Below are 27,322 nucleotides of genomic sequence, written 5' to 3' on the forward strand. Positions count from 1 at the left end.
ATATAACGGAACAGTGAAGCGAGACTGTAGCTTCTGATGGAAGGGATTAGTATTCCACCCAGCACCTTCTTTGCAGTACGTGGTCTCATCTTATTTCATATAAAATGTACAAAAGCTGTCTGCAATGTTTAAATATATACACATTTTAGCATTAACAAAATTGTACCCTCTTAAAGGGGTATTCCGCTCATTTTAAACTTTTAATTTGTTGCTGCCCTGGTGGAGAACATAACAAACAGGCTATTCTTATCGTTCCGCACTCCCTCAGTGTCCTCCTACTTCATCTTTGGTTCCTGGCTGAATAATTCCGTCTCTACTTCTGAGACAAACTTGTCTTACAGTGACAGCCCGCTCAGCCAATCACTGACTAAGATGGGACAGCGCCACAGTCAGTGAAGGCTGAGTGGGCTGTCATTGTTGAGATAAGTGCCTCTTGGAAGTTGAGGCGGAATCATTCAGCTGGGGGCCGAAAGATGTCGCAGAAGGACACTGGAGGGGTAAGACCAACCTCTTTGTTTAGTTCTCCGCCAGGGCAGCAACATTTTAAAAGAATACCCCTTTAATCATTGGGTTTATCAGATAACTTGCCAGTATTGGGCAAGAACAACCACTATGACTACCGAATGGGTCTGGAGGTGGATGGGGGCAGAAACCCCAGGGTATAAATTCTGAAAAGTAGATTTCTGTATAAGGGTATGTTCACACTATGGAATCCCGGTGGATCACCTGCCGTGGATTCCGCAGCTCGCAGCCACGGGCATCTCCGCTGGTTCCATAGGCTTCAATGCATGGTTTGGCAGATTCAGCCATCCGCCCGAAGAACGAGCGTGTTCATTCTTTGGGTGGACAGCGGAATCTGCCACACGATACAATGAAGCCTATGGGACTAGTGGAGATGCCCGCGGCCGCAAGTGGGGGCGAGCTGAAGAATCTGTGGTGGGTGGTCCACTGGAATTCCATAGTGTGGACGTACCCTAACACTTTCAAATAGTTATTATGTCAACTCTACCCAGTACTCCCAGTACATACTAATGAAAGCCCTTCTGCATCCATAACTGGCAAGGCTGGTGCCTTAAACAATGTCCGTCCCTTCATCGTCATTTGATCTATGAGAAGTCAAAGATTTTTAAGTAATTAAGCTACTATTATAGACGAGTACAACTCAAGTATGCGCAGGCTGTATTCCCCCCCCCCCCCCCCCATTTGAATACTAGTCATAGGCTGTATACTTGTTTTCCAGGACTCCCTAGGGCTGTAGCCACTGGTATTCAAATGCAGAGCGATCCAACTCGAGCATGCTCAAGTCGTGCTCATCTCTAGTCACTGTGTTTAGTGAGTGGAGAACCCCTTTAAGCTTCCATACCTTTGTCTAAGGCAATGTCTTTCTTGAGACTTGACACCTCCTCCGCAGGTTCTAGTACATGCTGTCCATTTGGTCCACTCCCCCCACCAGAAAGTTGTCACGTCTGCCCCATCTTCCAGGCTGTTAGACGTCTGAGCGATGTCCTGATCAGTGTATGAGAAGAAAATGAAACAAGTAAGCACTCAGCAGATCAATGGCTTCTATGGTGCCCTGTGCAGTCCCATTCATCGCCACTCATTATGTGCCATAGAGAACCCAAATAATAAAACAATACAATGTAGAAATGACTGTACTATCTGATCTGTTGGGGTCTACAGCTCGGATCCCGCCAATCATTAGAACAAGGAGAGAGAGGCATTTGGCTGTGCGGCCCATTCCCTAGCTCGTTGTCATCTCCATCCAGTTGCGCTAAACTGGCTCCATTTTACATCTATACAGCCCTTATGGTGCACCTGGAGATCACAGTGAGCTGTGGAGCGAAGCACACAGCCGCAGTCTTCTCCCTTCTTGTTCTTATGATCGGTGGTCCGGTGGTGTTCCGAGCATCCATACCCCATTTAACCAAAACTTTTGACATGTCTGACATATCAGAAGTTTTGTTAAATGACAGGGAGCCTTTAAAGCATTTAGTCCCGGCCCATCCGGCATTTACTTACGGAGCCAATTTTTGCGGGGTCCAAGAAATATACTCACTTGTGTGATAGTAAATGTGACATTTCCTAGAAGTATAAGAAGAGGGATCCATGCTTTGCTCAGGCTTTGTCTGGTAATAAATAGGACGGGTTGGAGGTTCCTATGGGCAAAACTCATTTCTAGAAGAAAATAAAAAGGTTCATTGAGGCCGTTCCCAAGTGATACCAGCTTAGTTGTTTCCCGTATTGCAACTTTTTTTTTACCCAAGAACTCTGGATCTAAGAAAGACCTAAGAAACAATTCAGGACTACTTGAACTTTAGTCAGATTCGACCTACGGGACAACTCTTGCCACTTTAAGGTTCCACAAAGGGGTCTTAAAGGGACTCTATCATCTGCACAGGTAAGTAGTCAGAGAGGTGGTGCTGAGCTATTGTCTTCCACTTTTCCCTCTCTGAGGTCCCACAAATTCCACTGGCGAAAGACTCTGTCAGGTTATCATAGTGAAAAAGCATAGTCACCAACGATCACAAGACTTTATCCTTCAGCAATTTTTTGTTCACGTAATCTGCTTCGACCAAACATGGGGAACATACTATCGGTGCCATTAGTTTCAGAGCCTGATATACTAACAAGGACCTAGACAGCCAAGAGGGTGGTCATCAATGCTCCCCCCCATTAAGAACAGAGCAGTGGGGATTCCTGGCTGTCTAGGCTTTCAATAACAAATCGGGACAGAGGGGTCTAGAATCAGGACAGGGAAGGTCTAGAAGTAATAAGGCACCAAAAATGTTTCATGATGGCAAAAGTCTGTTTAATTTTTTTTTTTTACTTAAATTTTAACTTTCAAAAATGAAATAAAAATTTAAAAATAAGAAAAAAAAATTAAGAAACTAGACCATCATCAACGACCTAAATGTACTAGTAAATTTCACGAAAGATCTAGGCCAGATGTGTAAAAATCTGTTCCTTTGGCATTGAACACCCAGCTGAGGTAGAAAGCCCTGGGGTCAAGTTTTCATCTCCGGCCACAGCATGTTTGACTAGGAAACAAATCCTACTATTACATGGAGGAGTCGAGGCCAGCCTTAACACAGACTCCATTCAGTCAGAAGGTGGTGTCATGGGACAAGCACTTCCGTACATCAGCTCTCAAAACAAGCAAACAAACATGTGCGCATTAGGATCATCTCACGGTGTGAAGCGATGCCTCCACCCATGAAATACCCCGAATCACCAGAACAAATGGTCATTCTTCAAGTGTTCCTCGAAAAAAAAGCTTTCATGTCAATAGGGGAATAATAAACTGTCTAGAAGGGGTTTGGAATTTTTAGGAAATTCTATGCTAAATTTGGTTGGCTGCCCAACAATGGACATTAGCGCAGCCCTAACTATAGGTATTGTGTGACCAGAAAAAGGAAAACTGATACAGCATGCTATACCTAGTGCAAGGATGTAGGGGATGGTGTATAACAAAGGGATTTTTAAGGGAACATGACAGTATCTTCATGCTACCCTATCCATGGGCAACACCAATGGCCTCATTCGTTATAAAGAACTAAACCCACTCCAGCTTCTCTGTGCTCCAAGATATAGAGAGATGTGTCAATCAAACCATGCCGATCACAGAGAAACCGGAGGGGAGACGCAACGTGGACACTTTTCTTCATGCCATGTTATATGTTAAGTATGTTTTCCCCAAAAGGTGACAGCATTTCAGAATTAATACATACAGTAGGTCATTATAATGGAGGAGCCGGTCAGTATTTCATGCTGCCTGTAGTTGGGACAGCCTAAATCTGCTGACAGGTTTCCTTCATAGGACACCAGAGACAATATCCTGTACTTCATCGTAATATACCGGTCCTTTAACACATTGTGGTAGATGTATTTCGAACCCCTATTTGTATCACCTGAGGAATTGGAGACAAAAATGGAAACACGTTGGAATATTGTCTGTCAGGGCTTATGGGACCATCAGACACAAAATGCATTGGCATATTCTCTATAAGGGCTTATAGAACATGAAATGTGTTGGAATATTCTATGTCAGGGCTTTTGGGACCATCAGCCATGAAATGCATTGGCATATTCTATGTGAGGGCTTTTGGGATGGTCAGACATAAAATGCTTTGGCATACTCTATATCAGGGTATATAGGACCATCAGCCATGAAATGCGTTGGAATATTCTATGTGAGGGCTTTTGGGACAATCAGGCATAAAATGCATTGGCATACTCTATATCAGGGTATATAGGACCATCAGCCATGAAATGTGTTGGAATATTCTCTGCCAAGGCTTATAGGACCATCAGACATGACATGTATTGGGATATTCTTTGTCAGGGCTTATAGAACCATCAGACATGAAATGCGTTGAGATGGGTAATAGTGGGAGGTCCCGAGCAGATGATGCCCTTCTCCTGTGTGACATCCCAATGTCTTACAGTATAGTGTATCGCTCCAATTTGCCAACCAGCTATTTACCATTTCTGGTGCACATCCAGTATAATTTGCCCCTATGTGTCCCTACCGGGGTATTCCTTTAAAACTAATATCCCTCCCTTTCCACCGTCCTATAAACCATGTGGTCGTCAGTCAGCATTAATCCACCTTCGCCCCTTCTTGCGTCTCTTTTCCTAAGTGATTGTTTGAGAAGCACACTAATTCATTGATGAACTTCAGCCCAGAGGTTTTGGCCGGTTCCTCGGCGGACAGGTGTCTCAGTGTCTTCCCACACTTGCTTTTCATTAGGTCTTCCAGACATATCTGGGAGCGGGCCAAGAAACACTGCTTAGTGCGACGTCTAACATGAACTTTCAAGGAGGAAAGAGTGAGAATTGAACAGCCGCAGTTTAAGGAGCTGGCTGCAACCTCCACCAAAGGAACAGTATACGCACGGATTAACCGGTGGGGATAGAACCTATAAAAGAGCAGCCATTCAATGTTGTTAACAATATATTGTTGTAGGGCCATTAAGTGGGGATCCTTCAGACAATTTATTAAGTGTGAGGTAAAAAATGTTGGAATGACTGGAGACTCTGCTCCTATATTATTCTAGGGTAGCGCTGTCCAATTTTCTTCTTCTTGGAGCGTGCTGCTCGAAGTGAAACGCGCTGGATCCTATTAAAATGAAGTCATATAATCAACTCCTAGGGTGGTCCTATGTAGGACAGGGGTCAGGAAGAAAACCTAAAGGGTCACATCCTGAACATTGACTGCGCTCCCTTTATGTTATATATCAAAGCCTCATAAAAACATCACTAGCAGTTTAAGGGCTTGTCTGGTTTAGAAATTCCATTTTCACATATTATTAGGGGGTAGTGGGAGTGAATAGAAGGGGGTCAGGACCTATTCAGGACCCTCATCTATAAATAATAGCAGACAGCAGGTATAAAGAGCTATTCTATTCCTCTGGAGGGGTATTGATTCCAGGAAAATAGTGTAATTCTCCACCTCCCCTCTGGGGGCGCTGCAGGGAAATTGAACACCTTTTGCCTGGTTTCCTTTTCCAACCAATGATCAGCTTATTTTGAGGAAGTGGACATCTTTCTTTAATTGACCTGAATAATATGAAAAAGATTGGTTGCTGTCTGACAACCCCATTGAAAAGACTGCGGTTGCTAGGCATTTTATCCTTAGTTACCACCCTGTCTAACACGTCAGTCAGTGCAGGCCAGCCCCAGACTGACAATAGAGACTGGGAAGAGGGACTGGGCAGAAGGCAAGTAAACTCTCGCAAAGGATGCCCTGACCCATTGCTTATCTATACTATCTTAGAGGCATCTGTGAATGGAGCTGTTGAATATACAAGTGTCTCCTGGACATCAGTGACAACACTGATAACAAGGAGTGGCACCTACAGGCCCTGCTCTCTGTTGCTAAGCAACCATTCCAATACAATCTGGTGCTTTTACCAGTAAACCTTGGCATTTAGGAAGGCCCTTCAGTGACTTCAACGTCCCATTGGCCCCAATACAAAAATTATAAAGAGGTTATTTACACTACTGGTCTCTTCATACGGAGAGGATAGCACCCTCTGCTCTAATGTGAGTCTAAGGTTTCCTCCAGTGTTCTCCTCATCTCAGGCTAGTATCCCTCTTCCTTGATTTACACTGCAGCTCTGCTCGCTCACTAGAGAAGTAAGTGCACAAAGACCTGAATGTAAGCGGCTAAATAATAATAATATAAAGAGTAATAAAAAGAAGAGGATTTTTACAAAATGTAAATGCCTGCACCCAACATGATTCAAGGAGGTTAAAAATCTGGGGAGGATCTCACCCAGTATACCAGAAGCAATGGCGGCACACACTACATCTTCTTTGTAATCTCATACAATCTTTACTTCTTTCACCCACAGGTAAAATTCTACCGATGATGTCGGCTGGGTGAAATGCGTCGGACTCTTAGATTTTCCTAGTCTTACGTATTTCTTTGAAATCTCTAAAGATATATTCGTGTCTCACAAAGGCTGTGGGTAACACAGACCGGAGTAAGTAAATTTCTCCCTCTCATTTCTATTTGAAGGCTTTGCTGCTCATTTCAGTTTCCTTGCCCCCATGGGGTAGTAATGGGGTGGAAGAACGTGAGGATAACTGCAGTGACACTGACTTTTAGAGGGGTTTTCTAGGACTCTGCAGTTAGTGGTTGATACTAAGGTTAGGTCACCAATATCTCATTGGTAAGATGCCGACACAAGTTACTGATGATAGGTCATCAATCACAAATTTCTGCAAAACCCCTTTAAGGTTTTAGACTGTCATAGATACATATGTTTTCAGACTTAGGTCATTTGAATAACATTTTTCAACAATGAGAAAAGTAAATTCTTAGAAACACAAACTTTTTTTTTTTAGGTTTTCCCCATAACTGAAATGAGTGACAACTCTATTATTAACATTAAATTGAATGTCACATGATCCCTTCTGTCCACATTGTAGAGCGGACACTGGGGACTCCTTTTTATTAGCCATGTCATGCTACATTCCACCTGTAGTGGCCGCTGCAGGAGAAACATGTGGCCAAACAAAACTTTCCCTGTCAATGTCAGCTGACTGTGGAGGTTTCCATGAGCCTGAACCACAGTGATCAGCTGATCATTGGGAATTTTCAATGTCCTTACCTTGTGTGATATGACACAGTAAACTTTTCACACCCCTTATATGACAGGTCATACAGTACTATTTACATGGGTAAAATATAGTTGTCATTATAGTACACATAATAAATATACATTTATATGGTACTTTGGAGCAGGTACCCAACAATTCAGGACTACAAAAGCTACAGGGAGATACACAACGGGAAGACTGTCAAACAGCAACATAAATCATAGCTTCCTGGAACCCTGGGCATTGGACTATGGAATACATTAGGGAAGAACTTATATAATTCTTTTAGGTGCTAAGAAGAGTTAAGCTTTCAACCGAGACCGAGCAGGTTAATGACTGTTCTGACCAATGGAACAAATTTCCATGGGTAGGGACAGTCACCCTAGAATGAGGTAATATCTGTTATGAATAAGATATTCCTCCAGCTACAGGACATTCATACACACCATTCATACAATTATAGAACACAAGTGGCTGATGCCAGGGAACAATAGTTTACAAATATAGACCCAATTAAGTAAGACCCCCTTCTTTTCCTTCTTGAATGTTCTTACCTGTTTGGAGCAGTCATTCCCAATGCTCATGGGTGGAGTATCCTGACACTAAGATTGAATGACAGGTGCCCACACAATTATACACTCTTGACATATATATATATATATATATATATATATATATATATAAAATTATGATGTAGCAGATCTTAACTTTCCATTTAGTTCATTGCAGATGATGATGATAGTGCACAGTGATGTCACCATGCACAATGGTAAATCCAGCTCTGCTACATCTGTATAGAAGTTCTCCTCCTGAGCATACACAGACTGAGTGGAATGGATTATAATAGTACCTTGCAGTGTGTCTGTCTGTCCCTGGCAGTGTGTCTGTCTGTGTCGTCTGTGCCGCCCCAGTCACTGCTCCTCTCTTTTATAGCTGCTGTCAGACAGACTGTCAGGAATTCACACTTAGACCCACAGTTCAACCTCACTCTCTCCTGTCTTCTCTCCTCCTTCAGAGTTTATTCATTGACTCTCTATAATAGCCCCCTCCTTCTTCCCTGTTCTGCTCCACACTCTCCACCCACAGCCCCTATTCCCAGACCCCCATACCCCCCTCTCTCCATCCCTTTCCCCCCCACCATGCATCCCTCTCATGGTAATAATGCCTTTATCATTTTGTTTAGGTCTGTCTTGCTGTCTGCCCTGACATCACTCCTAAACAAAGCATTAACCACTGAGCCGACGTGCAGGATTCTGGGCTTCTTCTAGGCTGCTTTACAATTCTTGCTGGGGTGATGAGAGAGAAGTGTTGCAGAAAGTGAGCAGAGCTGCTATTTAAAGGGGCTCTCCTACCAGAACAATAAGCAAAGTGGAGCCTCCCCTGCTTGCCAGCATAGATAGTTATTCTTATAACTCCACGTAATGCTGCCATATAGTGCCACTGGTTTACTGCCCATGTAATAATATATAGTACACTAATATTATACCATATCCAAATAAGTCTTCATTAAAGAGCTCTGATAATACTGCTGCAGTGTCCCGGTACGGGTGATCCACTAAGTTTCACCTGGGTAAACTGCCTCTGTCAGGTATCTCACAAAGAGGATGAAGGAGTTGTTGTTGTATGTATTTTCCTCACTAGGTGTCACTCTCTGCTTTATGCTTATATGCCTTTTCTATCAAATTCAGCTGAAGGGAATGGGTTAACAGTTTACTGTCAAATGTTATTGTTTTAACCAATCACAGGTGCAGGTACTTTCCCTCACTTTTCCACCTGTTACAGTTCTTCTTTCTCCTCTCTTCCACCACCCCACCAATCACTGAGAAGCTTAGTTTCTGCTATAAAAGGGAGGTCAGTTCCTGGTGGGAGGTCTTTGTTAGTGGTCTTTTGTTAGTGGGCTTATGATAAAGAGAGACAGCCAGAGAGAGACTACCTGCTGCAGTGAGGCGGGGCCTGGCCCAGGCCAGGACCCTTGTCAGGGACCACAGAGACAGATCCAGAAAGCTTCTTTTATGTAAGTAACCTGCTCCAGTATGCAGTGCTAAACCCTCAGGGGGGGAAGCCGCCCTCTGAGGAAACCTTTTCCACGCCTGGGATCCCTCTCCTATATTCTCAGGGCAGTAACCACAGCTAGGTAATGACCCCAGTAGGACAAATAGCTGAAGCTGACATATCCTACTGACTGCACACGGCTCTTCTGGTAAGTTTCAGAAAGTCTGCTACACCCAGCTGTAAAGGTCTGGGTCTCGTACTACCCAGCTTGTCACTTGCTGAACTTGTTGGGCAGAAGGCAGTCAGATAGCACACCATCTAAACGTGAATACGAGTATTCTTCTCTACTGAACACTTGAACTAAACCTCATCCCGGCACAGTTTACTACTACTTGGACAAGGCCCCCAAGACAGTCCCCATACTCACTCCTCAAGCTACCTCAACTGGTAGTCTTCTCTTCCTCTATCACCTGCACCTGCTCTTAAAGTAATCACCACAACTGTATTGTATTGCGCTTAAGTTCTTCCAGTAAAGAAAGTTACCTTGGTCAAGCCATTGGACTTATTTTTGTGTCGTTGCACCTGCACCTACTGTAGTGTCCCACCACAGGTGTTTCTTATGTCACACCTGTCGCAAAAGCTTTTTTCTCTAGGTTAAGTGGTGATGAAGGTAGCATTTTGTAGTTTTACCACTAGATGTTCTGTGAGTAAGCTCTTATGTATGGTATAGCTGGAGGTAAGGGCCCTATTCCACAGGAGCGATAATTGGCCAAATTGGCCCCATTCGGCCGATTTTCGCTCTGTGGAATAGAGAGAACGATCAGCCGATGATCGTGTCATCGGCTGATCATTCATTTAGGTTCAGACCTAAAATCGTCGTTTGCCACCAGCGCATCGCTACGGTTGAATAGCGGTGCGTGGCCGCGACCGACGATTTCAGCAGAACCATAGATTACCTTTCCAGGCGCAGGTCTGCTTCTCCTGGTCCCGCGCGGCAGCATCGGCTTCGGAGCGGAGCTGTCTGAACTTACAGACCGCTCAGCCAATCACTGGCCGGAAACGCTGCGGCCGCCGCCCTTGTTTCACGATCATTGGGGCCGTGGAATGGGCCCAGTAAACGAGCACCGATCTAGCAGATCGGAGCTCGTTTACATTGTTGCTCGGCCCGTGGAATAGGGCCCTAAGAAAGGGTCACTGTTTCTCATATATTATGTACTTTTGTTGCCTAATAGAGATACTCTTTGTTCCTGACCTATGCTTTCTCTTCTCTTCTTTGCACACATTCCTTTCCACCACTTGCGTAGGGTTTTTTACATACCTCTGTAGGTAGTAGTCACTTGGTGGGGGGGGGGGGGGATTTTTTGCATCAGTCTGATCTCAATTCTTGTGAAAGAAGGACACACAGAGCAGATGTCCCTGCTGTAGCCAAGCCAGGGCCTGGCTCTGCCAGGACCCTTGTCTGGGACAGTCTAACTTAGACACACGTGTATGAAGTGACCAGAGACACTCAGTTCTTCTAGTCTATCTAATGTAGCTAACATGCAGTGCTAGACATTACAAGAGGGAGAAAGTCAGGGATCATCCTAACCCATGCCAAGAACCACTCTGCAAAGTGCAGAGCAATATCCTGATTCACAGAGGAACTAGCCTGGATAGGACAAAGATACCAGAAGGTCTACGTATCCTATCTCGCAGTGCAGGTGTAAACAGGACACATTCGGACACTTAGCTTCACCCAGGTAACCGCGGTAGGGGCTTGTATCATCCTTTTAGGACGGGAAACTCGACACTGTGGGGCAGAAGGTGGTCAGACACTAGTCTAAACACAGGTACAAGTAAACTTTGCACTCTCAAGTCTCAAGTATTTCTCTAAAAGTTTCAGCAGAGAACAGTATTACCTTGGTTTGGGACTGTCTTGACAAACTTCTTTCCTCTACGCTGCTCCACTCTACTCTAAACTCTCCAAGCACCGATACAGCTACCACTACTATACTCAGCACTTTCAAATATCTCTGCAGCACAGACCCAGTTGAGCACTATTACTTGTACAAAGATTATCCATTTGCTGCCAAAGTGCTTTATATTATTCAGAGACTGCACAGTAAAGCTGTTCTACTTATTCACTGGGACTGGGTCATCTCTTCCTCTGCACCAGCACCTAACACTGCATCTGCCACACACCTTGGGTCATTTTTTCCCTTTCTGTGGGTGGTGGTACCGATAGTCAGGGTGAGTCATTTGCCACTCAGGACCACCATGACAGGAGCCCAAGGGACCCATCACAGCCCAGCAGGTCACCAATCATTTTGGGGAGTACAGCCAGCCACAACAAAAAGCAGGTACCAACATCACACCTGGGTGCTGGACTGGCACTGGCTTCACAACACTTACATCATTAGATGAACTGTACAACACAAGCACGTCACCGGTCGAGTACCACACCTACACCTTACACTTGGGTTAACCCTTTTTACCTCAAGCGCAGTGACCCTGTGTCCAGGGGTGGGTTCCAACACCACTCCTGGCCACCGTGACAAGTGCCCAAGTGATCCAACTGCAACACGCAATGCCCCCAAAAATTTAAATATGCAAAACAAGAGTCCGTGGAGCCTCGGTTGCGAGTCTCAAAACACGGGATAGCCAGATATCTCTAGCCTGTTGCCACGGGGTGCCTCCATGATGGGGAGAGCACCACACCACCCTGATAGGTAACCCCTAAAGTCCCACTGGGTTGTGAGTATTGGAACATAAATAGGGAAACAACAGGGTGGCCCCTGTTTTTTGGGGGCATCAGTGGAGACTCTTAATTGAGTACTTCATTGGAATTTTTTTCGCTGTTCTCCTTGAGTTCAGTGATTACTGTGTTTTGTTGGTTGATTTGTCATTGCCCCAACTAGCCAGAATCCTACTCCACACTGACGAGGGGCAAATACCCCGAAACCGCTGTCTGTGGATGGAAGCCTGCCTTGGCAAGCCCTTGTCATGATCGCAATACTCGCACCTTGAGTTAGACATTGACAAAAGGGGCCACCCTGTTGTTTCCCTATTTATGTTCCAATACTCGCAACGGAGTGGGTCTTTAGGGGTTACCTATCAGGGTGGTGTGGTGCTCTCCCCATCATGGAGGCACCCCGTGGCAACAGGCTAGAGATATCTGGCTATCCCGTGTTTTGAGACTCGCAACCAAGGCTCCACGGACTTGTTTTGCATATGTTCTTAATTAGTTTTTACTAGTTTTGCCAAAAAGATTTTTTATAGCTTAAAAACAGGCAAAAAAGGCTATATGAAAACGGAAAAGCTATACTTACCTACCCCCGATCCCCTGCAGCAGTTCTGCTGCAGCATCTGTTTGGCCTTTTCCAGTATGTATAGTTTTTTTTTTCTGGCCAGCAATAAATTACTATCTTTTCAAAAGTCAGAATACCCCTTTAAGCCTTTATTAATCAAAATATGGCTGGTTTTTGGACTTATTTTGGCGCATAATTTGAAATATAAACATCTCAAATAAAAAGGTTTTATATAGCAATAAAGATAAAAGGCAGAAAAATGGCCAAAAAGAAGGCCAAAAAACTGCTGTCATTCTGTTATTTCTGCTGCTTTTTAATAAAAAATAAAAAAAAAGAGTGTGTGAACACGTCTGTAGGGCTGTCCATAGCTGCGGACCCGTAGTTGTGTATCCGTGACTGTTCACATTACGCAGACCCATTCGTTAGCCATTGTGGATCCGTACTAGGATCTGTCAGTTTTATTGCAGCATGGTTTGCGTCCCCATAACAGGTACAGCCATGTTAACGGTATCATTCAAATGGGTCTGTAGTTTGTCTGCAACTGCATGTAAATGCAACCTAAGTTCGACTCTGGGGTCAATATATCCATGGGCAGTTGTGTTCCCCCTAAACCAGGGATGGGGAACCTGCTGCCCTCCAGCTGCTGCAAAACCACAATTCTCATCATGTCAAAGCTTTGGCTGTCCAGGCATGATAAAAATTGTAGCTTTGCTGAAGCCTCCCTATACGTGCCCTAAACTGCCCCTACCTGACATTACATAGGAGGGAGGATGCGGAGTCCCTCTCAGGTTGTCTATAGTTTGATAGAGCTCTGACTTCTTTTACCTTTGCTTTAAAAAATTTTGTTTAAAAATTATAAAAAAAAGTTTCATTGTTACCATGGCAACCAAACACCGTTGACTCTTTAATTTCCTCCAGCTGGAACCTGACAGGTTGCTAGGGGTAACAATAAAACTTTTTGCCTCCTCGGGACCAATTGTTTTCATAACCAGAAACTACTATAAAACTAGCCAAATTGTAGTTTTGGGAAGGAACGGCCATAAAGCTTTATAAATAAACTTAATAGTATGTAATTGTTGTCTGCGAGGGAAAAGAGACAGGTCGGTGCCCCCTCTATTACCATTCCCCCTGTCTCCACTATTATCCACCACATCCCTCACTCCCATTATCACCAGCAAATCACACCGATAAACATATTATTTAGTCCTAAGACTCAGACATAAAACACAGACTTCCCGCCTGTATCAAAGTCATAGAACGGCCACAATCTTCTAGAGGACAACCCAAGGAGCTGATGTTTGCCTGTAATCAAGAACACTGTCTGGATGGTTATCTGGTAACTAGAACCTTCTATTACAATTACTCCAGACCTCGGACCCTTCTAATCCGGGAGCGATCATAATTCATCTGCACCATATCTAGAATGGGGGGGACGTATGGAATACAGTATCTTAAAGTGATAGTACCCAGAATAGATTGTGCTATTAGAATTGTTGTCATCTTCTGTGCCCGATATTGGAGTCCAAAGAGGAGAGTCTCACCAGGTTCTCACCAGGGGCCACTGGAACCTCTTTGTTATCTTTGCCACTTTTAAAAGTTACTAACATTTCCTTTCTTTAGAACATAAAAAATACAGTTACATCATGTACTATACTCCAGAGCTGCACTCAATATTCTGCTGGTGGGGTCACTGTGTATATACATTACATTACTTATCCTGTACTAATCCTGAGTTACATCTTGTATTATACCCCAGAGCTGCACTCACTATTCTGCTGGTGGGGTCACTGTGTACATACATTACATTACTTATCCTGTACTAATCCTGAGTTACATCCCGTATTATACCCCAGAGCTGCACTCACTATTCTGCTGGTGGGGTCACTGTGTACATACATTACATTACTTATCCTGTACTGATCCTGAGTTACATCCTGTATTATACCCCACAGCTGAACTCACTATTCTGCTGGTGGGGTCACTGTGTACATGATTCGTAAAGGTGCCATCAGACTACATACTCTATTGGTCCAAATGACATGCTGTTCAGGTGATGCAGATGACATCTTCTGAAGTGGTACCTTGTTATGCACATTCACAAAGAGAGTGGGTTTTTAAAAATGGTTCCTATTTCAAAGACAATCACAGACAAAAATAGATTCAAAGGGAGACATTTATTCACATTTCGCCCCTGGCGTAGACGAAGTACACAACGTACACCAGCCTTAACCCCCCCTTGCCTTATGGGGAGCAGCACTGATTTAGCAAACGTGCCTCCTTTTCCACATATCCCCGCTCAAGTGCTCAAGTACTTAGTGCAAAAATAATCAGCAATAATACTCCAACAGGTAGATAGGTGAGTTACTAGAAGAAACAGTAGTAGATGTCAGGGACCGGATTGGAGGGCCCTTGCCTAATGTACTAGGTACTCTGCCGGGATGTGGTGAAGTGTTGAAGAAGTGTTCGTAAGAATTTCCTCGTACTCATGTATGGAGTCCCAGTTATCTTACCTAACCACCTTCTGCCCCACAGTGTCGGGTGACCTGTCCTCTAGGGTAGTACGAGTCCCAGGTGTCTGCTCTGGGTGGAGCTGGCTTTTAGCGCTTGTGAGTAGAGAGTGGCTTTCTGGCACTGTGTTCTACTGTTTTAGGTAGTCTGTCCTCGGCATTGGCAAGGGTGAAGACTTCCTAGTCTATGGTTTCCCTAGGGGTCTTGTCTAGCAACCCATTAGGGTTGGGAGGCTAGTGTCAGGAACACTGGCACTAACTAACTGACTAAAGGAAGCTGTCACAATCAACAAGGAAGCGTATGTGTAGCTAGACCTAGTGAAGGTCCACTTACCGGGGTCTATTGTCAGGTGAAGGTCCGAGCTGAACATCAGTAGTAAATGTGTTTTGTTACTTTTCAGAAACGTTGTTGAACTATTTACATACAGAATTGATGCTTAGTAGTGGGAAAACTGGCATTTTTTTCTCTCTCATCGGCCCTTTGAAATTAGGTACAAAGGGGGTGACTGCTTCAGTAGTATATAGCCCCCCTGTTGCACCTCCAGTAGTTTATAGCTCCTCAGTGCACTCTCCCCCAGTAGTTTATAGCCCCCCTGTTGCTCCCCCAGTAGTATATAGCTCCTCCAGTAGTATATAGCCCCCCTGTGTGCCCCCCCAGTAGTATATAGCCCCCCTGTGCGCTCTCCCCCTGTAGTATATAGCCCCCGTGTGCTCTCCCCCAGTAGTATATAGCCCCCCTGTGCGCTCTCCCCCCAGTAGTATATAGCCCCCCTGTGCGCTCTCCCCTAGTAGTATATAGCCCCCCTTTGCGCTCTCCTTCTCTAGTATATAGCCCCCTGTGCGCTCTCCCCCAGTATTATATAGCCCCCTGTGCGCTCTCCCCCAGTAGTATATAGCCTCCCTGTGCGCTCTCCCGCTGTAGTATGTAGCCCCCCTGTGCACTCTCGCCCTGTAGTATATACCCTGCCCCTCCCATTAAAACATATAGCCCCCCTGTGCGCTCTCCCCCTCCCATGTAGCCCCCCTTTGCGCTCTCCCCCTCCCATGCAGCATATAACATAAAAAAAAAAAAACACTTATACTCACCTGGGTCCGGGTGTCGCACTGCAATGGTGAAGTCACTCGAGCGCCGAAACCAAAGGCAGAGAGCAGCCTCTTGTGACCGCTGCAGCGACAAGAGTGACTGACAGGGAGGGAGCCAGTGCTGTCAGTGCTGCTGCACGGTAACGGCGCAGCTCAGTATACAGGTATACTGAGCTGCAGCAGGGGTCTGGACAGCTGGCCTCCACGGTTTGCCAGAGTGACACAGTTTTGCTTTCTAGTAAGAAGACAAAGAAAACACGTAGTGGGACACTATAAAATGTAGATGTATTGAGATATTGGGGCATATGTTATCCATTTATGTGTATCCATTTTCCCTGGTGGTTTAGTGTTCTGCTTTATTTACTAATGGTGTGTGACACATACTTTTCTCAAAAAATCTGACAAGTGGGTGTGTCCTTTAAAACCTGGCACAACCAACAAATTTATTAATGAAACTGATATTTTTGGAGAGGTTTTCTATTCTAAAATCAGCCACTTCTAGTTCGCTGGGATGGCCGGGCTTTAATTTTGTCTTGTGAAAAAACGACAAATTTAGGTTTGAGACACATTAGTGAATTAGATGGGAAATAATACGACACAAACTACAGTAGAACAGGGAAAAAGGACAGAATCTTAATAAATGAGGCCCATACTGTATATACACTGTATAATATATGTATATATGTGTATACCATATATACATGTATGTATACGCGAAGGGGGAGATTTATCAAACATGGTGTAAAGTAAAACTGGCTCAGTTGCCCCTAGCAACCAATCAGATTCCACCCTTCATTTTCCAAAGAGTCTGTGAGGAATGAAAGGTGGAATCTGATTGGTTGCTAGGGGCAACTGAGCCAGTTTCACTTTACACCATGTTTGATAAATCTCCCCCTATATGTATACCAGCAAGATCATTGTTTTTAGAGCAGAGTGGTGGTCTGTAACCTAGAATACAAGCTTTCAACAATGGGAGGGAAAGAGGAGCATATTAGGAGAAGGAGACAAGTTTGCTACATGACTGTATTTGCAAAAATATATAACAATATAAGTCCTACAAGTATAACTATGTGGCCAGACCTTTCTAACAATGTACAAGTGCTAAAATGATAGCCACTTCAGTGACAACCAGGCCTGAACAGCAACCAGGAGAACCATTCCTCTAAACCAGGGATGGGGAACTTTCGCCCCTCCACCTATTGCAAAAGTACAATTCCCATCATGCCGGCTGCCGGTTAAAGCGCTCAATGCAGTGAAAGCGCTCAATGCAGTGAAATCCTAGGTGAATTGCTCCCGGAGAAACATGAATATGCAAAAGAAGAGCCCGTGGAGCCTTATTTAAGAGTCTTGAAACACAGGACTAGCCAGATATCCCTCCGCATTTAGCGCTTTAACCGGCAGCCAGCAGTGTTATTGTTTGGCTGGTCTCCCTGAGATCAGCGATCTCTTTCTCTTATGGCTCTACTAGGCATTGCTCCCACCTAGCCAGAATCCTGCTCCACTTTGATGAGGGGCAACACCCCGAAACAGCTGTATGTGGAGGGATACCTGACCTTGGTTTTTCCCTTGTCATTACTGACATTGACTTATAGGGCCACTTAATATAGTGGTTTTGGTGGTTTCCCTACAGGAGACTCTCAAATAAGGCTCCACAGGCTCTTCTTTTGCATAGTCTAGCAGATTGGCACTCGCTTATCCCGAATATCAGGCTATGCGTGTAATAGGGGTTTTATTTTTGTCTGGGTTTTTTACCCTTTATCCTGCTGGGATGCAGAAGCTGGACGTCTGCTGCTAGATGCGTGGGCAGAGCAGCCTAAAATAGGTTATGCTAGGATAGCAGGTGGAGGACACATTAGAGAGGTACGCACTGGCCTTTTATATTGCAATCAGAGGATGCACGTGACCAATGACTGCAGCCTTGATGGAAGCAGCAAGAGTGACCAGAGAAAGAAGCCTGAGGGAGAGAGGGGGGAGGTAGAGCAGTGGCCTGGTGGGGGTGTTGCCTTGACACACTGTACGCCGGTGGGTGCCAACCACTGGTGTTACAAGAGGTATGTCCCAGCAGTGCCACAGGGTATCATAACCCCCCCCCCCCCCCCCATCCTGATAACCAGAAAGATAAAGGCATCATATATACAGTATATACAGTAGATATAATCAAATATATACCGTTCATATATACAGTGCAAAGACAAACTACTGAGCCATCCCTCCGGCATCCAATAACAAAGGATATATCCACAATAGGTAGGATAGAGGGTCCACCAAATAACCAGCTTGGTACCTCAACCTGTCCAAAACCAACAATCTTTGAGGTCCTTCCTCCAGGATTTCCCCTATTTCAGCAACTTCCTGAGACTGAGTTGGTATTTTCCAACTAAGTAAGGAAAGCATTGAGGACACAGGTCACTAACACAGGAGGACTATCTAGTATTCCAAATCCGGCCAACCATGGTTCCCTTCCATCCCTTTAGTAAATTATTCCATTCCTCATGACTTCCTTGTCTGGCGCCCACTACATTTCCTTCCGCCGCTCAGTGTCTTGGGGTTGAAGAAAGACTTCTTCTATTGCACACAATGTTGACTGAATCCCATGTTTTATGTCATGCAGGTAACGTGTAATTCGACTGGAGGTGCATGCTAATGTTTCTCAATTGATGATTATGAGCGGAATCTGAATTGTCAATGAGTAGACCATATTTTTCGCATTAATGCCATGCAAGGTTCCAACATATTTCCTGGAATCGGTCTAGAGGTTTCTGCTCCACTCATAGGACGCGAACAACTCCTTATTATCTAACGTCTGCTACCTGTATGACGTCTGAGGCATGACACGTGAAGCCTAGGAAGTCTTGTACGAAAACAGAGCTGCTTCATTCAGCAGTACTTCCACCTCCGGGAATATGCCAGCTTTAAGCTTCTAGGTCTTACATTGTAAAATGGAGAATATTTTATCCAGATGTTCTTTCGGGAGCAGCTTCTGAGACAAAATAAAGCTTTCTCACAGCAACTGGACGATCAAACACATCTGAAAGACAAAATGAAATGTCTTCATTCTCTGGAAAGCCTGTAAATCCCATGTGACGTGATATCTGAATGGAGGAGTCAGATGAAAGCAATTAGCGGAAACTTATTATGGTTCCTGGTCTTACAATGGAGCTTCACAATAAGTGTCTTCAAGATGCTGTCTACAGAAACCTGTGATGTGTTAGTGTACAAAGACTACAAGGAAGCCACATGGGCTTCTATTACCAGGAACCTAAAGGAACTCACCATACCTATCTGCCCTGGTAGACTTGTGGTGATCTGTCCCAGCAAAAATTAGCTGAAGAGGTGGCCACTCGTGTTTCTCAGTGGCTTGGCTGTCAGCATAACATCCATAGACTTCAGAGAGAGTCATGCCAACCCACCTACATAAGGCTGCCATAGGGCCCTTTAGTTGGATCTAGGTCCCAGAGGTAGTATGAGGGTTGCCCACAACCTTAATCCACTCCGGTTGGTGTATGATGACAAACATTGGGGGTTGTCTACATAGAAGAGTGTAGAGTCAATGATCACCTACATTGCTAAAGTCCAGTGCAACATGATTATTGTTGAAATAATGATTTCGGGAGTATCGCCTCACCATCTAATGTCTATGGTAAGTACCACCTGAATATCTAATGTCTATGGTGGCTTTTTTGACTCTTCTGATGGAGGGTGTTGGGAAAGAGAAGGGTTGGGCATGATGGATTTTATTATTATTTTTTTGGGGAGATATGCCGCCACCGAAGGTGTTTAATAGCAGCTCATAAAGAACACATGCATACTCACTCTGAGCGAAGGCTGGCATGGGTGCCCAGTACTTGATGAGTACAATGAGTGACCCTTCTATGCTTTCTCTACTGTGCAGAAGAATTGTATCACTCAACAATGTAATAACTGAAAGCAGATGATTCTGGAAACAAGACTGGTCTGCATAAATGGGGGGGGGGGGGCAACATTAAAACCAGTACCATTGGTACCATCATGCTAATACTCAGCACGGTAGTGATACCATAGGGGTAAGATAACATATCACAGCCCATTGTTGTCATTATGAGCTTTGTTAACATCCTACAGCACCGTGCGCAGGTGTGTGAAAGGGCACATAGCAGGTGGGAGCCCTGTTACAGGTTTTGCATTGGGGCCAATCCCTTTGCCATTAAGATATGAAGCCCTTCAAATTAAGCATAAGGTTTATGGCACTTGGTTAAGAAAAGCTGTCCCTTTATTCCAACATTAAATGGGTGTGCTGGATCATTGACTATAACAAATGATATCTTTTAAACAGCAATGAAATGGGTTATTATAGCGACCAACTTTTTTTTCTAGATTTGTCTAAAAAAAAGCAACCATACTCACCTGCCCTTATCCCCCACTGTTGATGTGCTGTCAGCTCCTGGTCTCTTCTGCTGCTCTCTGCTTGCTATGACATTTTGCTCCCCCCAGAGACTTCCCACTCAGCCAATCATTTACTTCAGCAGTGACCCGCCTTACACAGTGATTGGCTGTCTGGGAGTTCCTGTGGGAACAGTACATCAAAAGATGCGTAAAGCAGTAGAGAGCCGCCAGAACAAAACAGCAGCAGGATATCAGGCGAGGTGAGTATGGTTGCTAATTTATTGGTGGCTATGTTTATTTTAAAGCATCCTGTGCCAAATATTAAAAATATTAAAGAATTTTACTTGCCAGAATAACCCTTTAAATCTCTTACTGGTGCTCTCACCTAGTTTTTTTTCCAGACCCCTGAACAACAAATCCATACCGATGAGTCTTTATTTCAGCCCATGTCTCGTAATTTTGCTGTTTTAAATGGCAGCCTATTAAATAACCAGAGTCATTCTTAACTTGCCATGGCAAACATATATCTGCTGGTTCTCTGCAATAATGGAAAGCCCCACGGCACTGTGTAAAGCAATCATCCGAAAAGTAAATGAACCACTGTGTGTACAGAGAAGGACACCGACGGAGAACAATTTGGAAGACGTGTCAGCAGGATGCAGCTGTGTGTTCCTTCAGGATTTTCCTGATGTTTTTTCTTCACTGTTAGAGGAATGTTAGGTTCATTTTACAGAACCGGGTCCAGTTATAGACTAATGTGTCAATATCATACAGTCACTAATTGTGCTTCTAATTTCACCACGTATGGCCTTATAATTTCCTTTGGACAATCCAATTTTGTTAGAAGAGTTCCCTGATAACGAGATGATCACAGGGCCCTCAGCGATCGTAGTGGAGGAATTTGTCAACAAGTGTTCATTTTTCTCACAGTGCCACCATAGGCCACATGGAGTATTACACAAGGTGTGCAATATATAGGCACTCTAAATGTCATAACAATAAGGGTGTAATAATACATAGTGGTACAGTAGAGACAGACGCTGGCACTATCAGCACCAGGGGCGGATTAACTTTACCAAAGGCCATGGACTGTTCACCAAGCTTGGGCCCCCCAACCCACTGTAACTATGGCTGCATTAGCGTAGTGTCCATAGTACAGAATAGATAATGTCATGTTGCCCTGATTTGTGCAAAATTGTGGTAAAAAAATATTGATTTTTTTGCAAATCATGGCAGAACTGTAGCCAGGAGACAATACACTACTGAAAGTATAAGTCTTTTTGGGTGGCCATGGGCCCCCCTGGAGCTCAGGGCCCGGGCTACCGCCCGAAACGGACCTATTATAATCCACTACTGATCAGCAATCTGTGGTATAGCTACTGTTAAATCAGCGGCCCAATGAGCAGACAGTAAAAGAAGACACTTCCCAGGGTGCAGAGAAGTTGTAATAGGAAGAAAGTACTCGAACTCACCGAAGTTTTCTGCGGTTTATTGGAAGTCCAAGACACAGGGAGGGGGAAAGGTGTTAGAGATGCAGGGACATCTCCTGAAGGACAGTGGTTTCGGGTCTGCGCCCTTCTTCCGACCAGGAATATGTAGAAGCAATAGTATAATATAGCATAATAAAGACATATAATAGTAATAGTAAATAGTAATATATAGTGGCTTGAGAAAGACCCCTGGTAAGCCAATTGTTGCCATTTCTAGTGTTCTATTGAGGAACCAAGAGGCTCAGGATGAACAAACAGTCTCAAAACAGAAAGCAGTGCTGCATCTGGCACCGCGCGATGTGTGAGCCCTCGTTTTCCCTATTCCCAATCTGAATTCCAAGGAGCACATATTTAACAATGATTTATTCTTTAGCTTGTAAAAAAAAGTTTCAAACTAGTAAAATGTCTGATGTGGAGGAGTGATATTTTTGGGGTTCACCCAATATTCTCAGGAATTTTTCATAACGAATATGAAGGTTCCTAAGAATTATTTCAAAGAACAAAGCCAATAAATTAACATGGGTTCGGAGACATCACTACAGTCCCGAGCAACGTCTTTACTTCCTAGAAAATTACTGGTTTAAAGGTATGGACCATGTACTATTTCTGGAGCTTACTATATAGTTTTTTTTCTTCAATTTTTAATTTTTTTTTATAGGGTGACCATTAGAGATGAGCAAACTTACAGTTAGTCCAGGTTCATATGAACCCAAACGCTTGGCATTTGACTTCTGGTGAGAGACAAAGACAAGAAAGTGGCATTGAAGCTACTGCCCTATCTAGGTCTCCTCCAGTACAACAGTGACATCATCTACATTGAAATCCTTTGCCTTTAATTGGCAATAAGATGACTCTGCGAGCTCTGTTCCAGTTTGCACAGCAAAGCTGATAAGTAAGCTTTGGGGAGCAAAAAGTATCAACTTATGGGGCCTCATGCACTAACAATGCGTCAATTTTATGCCATTATGCTGTCCTTTGTGTCTGGTTTTTTTTTAGAAGTGGCTAGTTTTAGCGTGAACATGGCCTATAAGTGCATATTTGTTTTTTTGTGTGTTTTTTTAAAAACTTTTAATGAAGTTATTGGTGCTACTAAAGAATCTTGATTTTTATTCTTTTACTTTTTGTATTATTAGTTTGTGATTTCGTAAAAACGTTTAAAAATTGCAAGTAAAGTTAAAAAAAGTAAAAAGATATGTTTAGTCATACGCTGTATAAGAGACACTTTTTGGGGGCACCTGGTGTAATTTTTAGATTTCTTTCCGATTTGAAATCTTTTATTTTGGTTTTAATTTGTAACTTTAAGAACTTTTTCTTCATAATTTGTGTCTTTTTCATTCCTTTTACTTTTTTTTAAATAAATTTTATCTTTATTTTGGATTTTTGCCATTACCTAACTAGATGCTAATTTGTGCAATTTTGTCACTTAAAAAAAAAATCCCCATTTCTAAGGTTTCTAATCACCATTTCAAAGTTTAAATTTAGTTTTATAAAAAATTTTAAAATCTTTTCACAAAAGAAATTTACAACCAAACAGGATTTTAATTATTATTATTATTTATTTTTTTTGTTGGGGGGGGGAGGAGGATAAAGAAACATGACCCTGTCCCAATTGTCCTTCCTTGGATGGTACTGAGCACTACATATTGGGGACCCCACAAGACCGACCGCTCTGGAGATGCTCTGACCCCGACACCTACACATGACTATTCAGCCCTTGTCACAGTCGCTCAGATCCACCATACACCATTTTTCTTGCTTCCAAAATCAACGTCGACATCCAACTTGTACCTAATATACCCCACTGGTGACTGGCGCCATCGTCATCAGATAATCCATGTTCTTCACTTCACCTGCTAGTGGTTTTATTCTTACGGCCGATCAGAGTACATTAGCCATTATTAAAACCTTGAACAGGTTGACGCTTAGCTTCCTGGGATTTGCCTGCAGCTTGCACATAAGAAACATTGACATTCCAATCACCCTTTCCAGGATGAGCCTCCGCTTCGCTCGGGAGCCGGGCCAAGCAGACAAATACGCAACTCCAGTCAGGCCGTCCAAGTCCATCCTTCGAGAGTTGACACCTGTTGAAATGTGGACCATGACCCACAGTAGAAGATTAGGAGACAGACAAGCTGTGAAGAACCGAATACCATACATACAATTCAAGTCAACAGTGTCATAAAGAATTTACTTCCTTGGCCGGAGGACAGGCCCGCAACACATTTTTGCACTCAGAGAATTTTCTATGACATTAGCACATACAGCCAGCATTCCTTCTAAAACTATATCCCATCCATAGCTTAGAACTGGGGGAGCGCAACGGGTCTCTACAATAAAGCTAATGGCTTAGCGACCCTTGACTCGGGTTGCCCCCATTCTAAAGCTACACTATAAAAAAAAGATTTTTTTTACAAAAACACCAAAATATAAGTTAAGCCCCCTCTGCGATTTTGTACTGATCATAATTTATATACACAGGATTGGATAACAATATTTGGGGAATGTGTTATAGAGCTCTTGAGTCACAATGCAGAATCTATAGGCTCCCCCGCCACCTCCATTATGAGCCATACAAGTAGTGGTCTTAAAGGGAATCATTCATCACTTTTAAGCCCAATACAGAGGTCATGTAGGAGGGATGCAATGATGCTTTGGGTAAGTTGCATGACCAAAAAATGTCCCCACATGTCCTGGAGTAGACTTTCAAGGGACCTAGAGATATTGTAGTAAAACTTCTAAACCTTTTAAGCCCCTCCTCCTCTCCAGTTTGAGTGACAGTCCTGACATCCAATCAGAAGCTGGATAAAGGAAGCTTTCAATACAGAGAGTTTTGTGAATCTAATGCGATAAGTCCACCTCCTGGGCACTTGACTTGGTAGCCAGGAAATCAAACAATGTTATCTCGATCATGCCAGTTGATTGAAACAGAAAAACTTATTATTATACCCTCCTCACTATAGCACCCTAAAACTTCCGACAGATTTTCTTTAACCAAAAGACTCTTCAGGTCTATTAAGGAAATAGTAAATGAGGATGTGACTCGACCACATCGTTCTAACAGTTGTCACTGCCCCTTTAAATGTTACATTGTTCAAAGCTCCCGCAGAATCCCATCAGTTTGGTGCATCCAATCAGGTGAAGGCCCGCCGTCCCAGGACCAGGAACAAATATCAGGACTTATGTAATGAATAGTAATAGAAGACAATGCAGCCAATGGCATCTTGAAGTAATAACAACCCTCAGCGTGTACAAGAAGCACAGAGTAACTACGTCTTCATTCTCATTCGGTCGCGCTCCAAATTAATGGAACATTACGTAGAGTTGAAGTTTCCTGGATTTGTTTTCCAAGACACATAAAACAAATGAGAATCTTAATTTCAAGGTTATTAACGGAAAGTTCTACCCGACAAATAATTGCTCAGCGGGGACATTTTCCACCTATGGGCACATTCTGCGGCGGCCATATTTACTGCGGCCATCGAGAATGGGCAATAAGAAACCTTGGGGAAGATTTATCAAAGGAGTGTAAAGTGAAACTGTCTCAGTCGCCCCTAGCAACCAATCAGATTCCAGTTTTCATTCCTCACAGACTCTATGGAAGATGAAAGGTGGAATCTGATTGGTTGCTAGGGGCAACTGAGCCAGTTTCACTTTACACCATGTTTGATAAATCTCCCCCACAGTGTATATACTGCTTACACAGACACATACAGGCACACAGTATATATTCCCTGCAAACACAGACACACATACAGTCACATATACACATATAAGTAGGCACATATATACCCTAGACCAGAGGTCCCTAAACTTTTTACACAGGGGGCCAATTTACTGTTCTTCAGAGTGGTGGAGGGCCGGACTATATACTGCTGTGTCACGCCCGGAGTAGTGGATCCACTGGACCGGCACCAGCGATGGCACAAACCTCACCAGGGAGCGGAGTCTAAGGGGCCGCTGGTTTTCACCAGAGCCCGCCGCAAGGCGGGATGGACTTGCTGCGGCAGGCGACCCCCAGGTCGCTACCCCTGGCTTGGTTGCTGGTGTCGGCAGGCGAGGCGTGGCAGGAGATGGTACAGGCAATAGTCTGCAGATGAGAGAGCACGTGACTGGCTGGACACAGGAACAGGTGGAGTGACAGGGGAACCGGAACCAGGAACAGGGACAAGGGACCAGGTAACGGACAGGACTCAGGAACAGGGACTAGGGACCAGGTAACGGACAGGACACAGGAACAACAGGGAGCTGGGCCAAACGCTATGGGAAGCATGTAGAGGCTCCAACACAGGGAACAGGGCAAGCTGGGATTTATAGGGGAGTGATTAGGTGCAACTACCAATTAGGAGCGCACTGCCCCTTTAAATCTGAGACAGCCGGCGCGCGCGCCCTAGGAGGCGGGGACGCGCGCGCCGGCCGGCACAGCGGGAGACAGGAGCGTGGAGAGGTGAGGCGCCCCCCGGGGCCGAGGAGATAGCAGCGCCGGGTCCCCGACTATGGACACCGGCTGCTGCATGGGGCAGGAAGCGGTCGCGGCGGCGGCCCGGAATGCGGGACGCCGCCGCGGCTGTGACAGTACCCCCCCCCTTTGGCCTCCCCCTCTTTCTTGCCTGCAGATGGCACAGGAAGCCACAAAGTCTTTGACATCTTGAAACAAACTGGACCACCAGTAGTGGCGAGAGATCCGTTGGCCGGTCTTACGGACTCCAGGGTGCCCGGCCTCCAACGAGGAATGACCCCACTTCAAAATACCTCTTCGAAGCGCAGGGTGAACATGAGTCTTTCCGGGGGGTACTCTCCGAAGCGAGGAGGTGACGACTGATGCTAGGCGATCAGGCGGTAAAACATGGCAAGGGACTGTGGGTCTGTGGACGAGGACCTTCTGTGAGTTCTCCCGGTGGTGAGAGGACCCGACCTTAGTCTTGGGTACGGAGAGAGGGTACACCTCGGCAGAGAAGGCATCCGCCGAGTCTTGGTCTTCTGCCGGTAGGTCGGATAGAGGCTTGGCTGGGACAGGAAACGACATAGTACACTTGGTCTGAGGTGACCTGAGACACTGGTTGGAACAGTCCTGACCCCAACTGAGAATCTCCCCGGTTCTCCAGTCCAGTTGAGGGGCATGTTCTTGCAGCCACGGGAGTCCCAGGAGGACCGCGGGGGAAGAATGGGGCAGGACGTAGAAGGATATCTCTTCTTGATGTAAAGGACCCACCTGGAGGACTAAAGGTGCGGTCTGGTAGTACACACGGTCGGTAAGGATTTCGCCTGTGACCGAGGAGATAGTCAGGGGCGTGGCTAGTCGGGTCACGGGTAGCCGCCATCTTTGGACCAATGTTGCCGCAATAAAACTGCCTGCTGACCCAGAATCGAGGAAGGCAGTAGTCTGATGATTTCGTCCTGAGAGAGTCCGGATGGAAACTGGCATAGACAGACTTGGAATGGTGGCATTCACACCTAGGGACACCTGTCCCACCGGACCTAGGTGCGAGCATTTTCC

The 27,322-nt window shown here is 44.7% G+C and overlaps 2 protein-coding genes across 8 annotated transcripts in view; one reads left to right on the top strand and one right to left on the bottom strand.

Moving 5' to 3' along the window:
• The window catches only part of ADAMTSL2 (ADAMTS like 2), an 88,326-nt gene that overhangs the window by 31,319 nt on the left and 29,685 nt on the right, over positions 1-27,322 (bottom strand). For 2 of the 4 annotated variants that reach the window (XM_069986851.1, XM_069986848.1), the window contains exons 1-3: positions 7,958-8,032; positions 2,057-2,175; positions 1,364-1,506 (exon numbers count right to left, since the gene is read on the bottom strand). In XM_069986851.1, coding sequence (XP_069842952.1) covers positions 1,364-1,506; positions 2,057-2,173 — 260 coding nt within the window. In that variant the 5' untranslated portion in view covers positions 2,174-2,175; positions 7,958-8,032. Of the gene's footprint in view, positions 1-1,363; positions 1,507-2,056; positions 2,176-3,728; positions 3,810-7,957; positions 8,033-27,322 lie in introns of those variants that run through there. The other 2 variants (XM_069986849.1, XM_069986850.1) reach the window with 2 other exon arrangements.
• MYMK (myomaker, myoblast fusion factor) overlaps positions 4,773-27,322 on the top strand; it is a 45,351-nt gene continuing 22,801 nt past the window's right edge. Inside the window, exons 1-4 of one of the 4 annotated variants that reach the window (XM_069986857.1) lie at positions 4,773-4,906; positions 6,357-6,488; positions 8,291-8,424; positions 18,588-19,616. In XM_069986857.1, coding sequence (XP_069842958.1) covers positions 19,527-19,616 — 90 coding nt within the window. In that variant the 5' untranslated portion in view covers positions 4,773-4,906; positions 6,357-6,488; positions 8,291-8,424; positions 18,588-19,526. Of the gene's footprint in view, positions 4,907-5,895; positions 6,139-6,356; positions 6,489-8,290; positions 8,425-18,587; positions 19,617-27,322 lie in introns of those variants that run through there. The other 3 variants (XM_069986854.1, XM_069986856.1, XM_069986858.1) reach the window with 3 other exon arrangements.

The sequence above is a fragment of the Dendropsophus ebraccatus genome, chromosome 10, assembly GCF_027789765.1.
Source record: "Dendropsophus ebraccatus isolate aDenEbr1 chromosome 10, aDenEbr1.pat, whole genome shotgun sequence".
In the NCBI taxonomy this organism is placed as follows: Eukaryota; Metazoa; Chordata; class Amphibia; order Anura; family Hylidae; genus Dendropsophus; species Dendropsophus ebraccatus.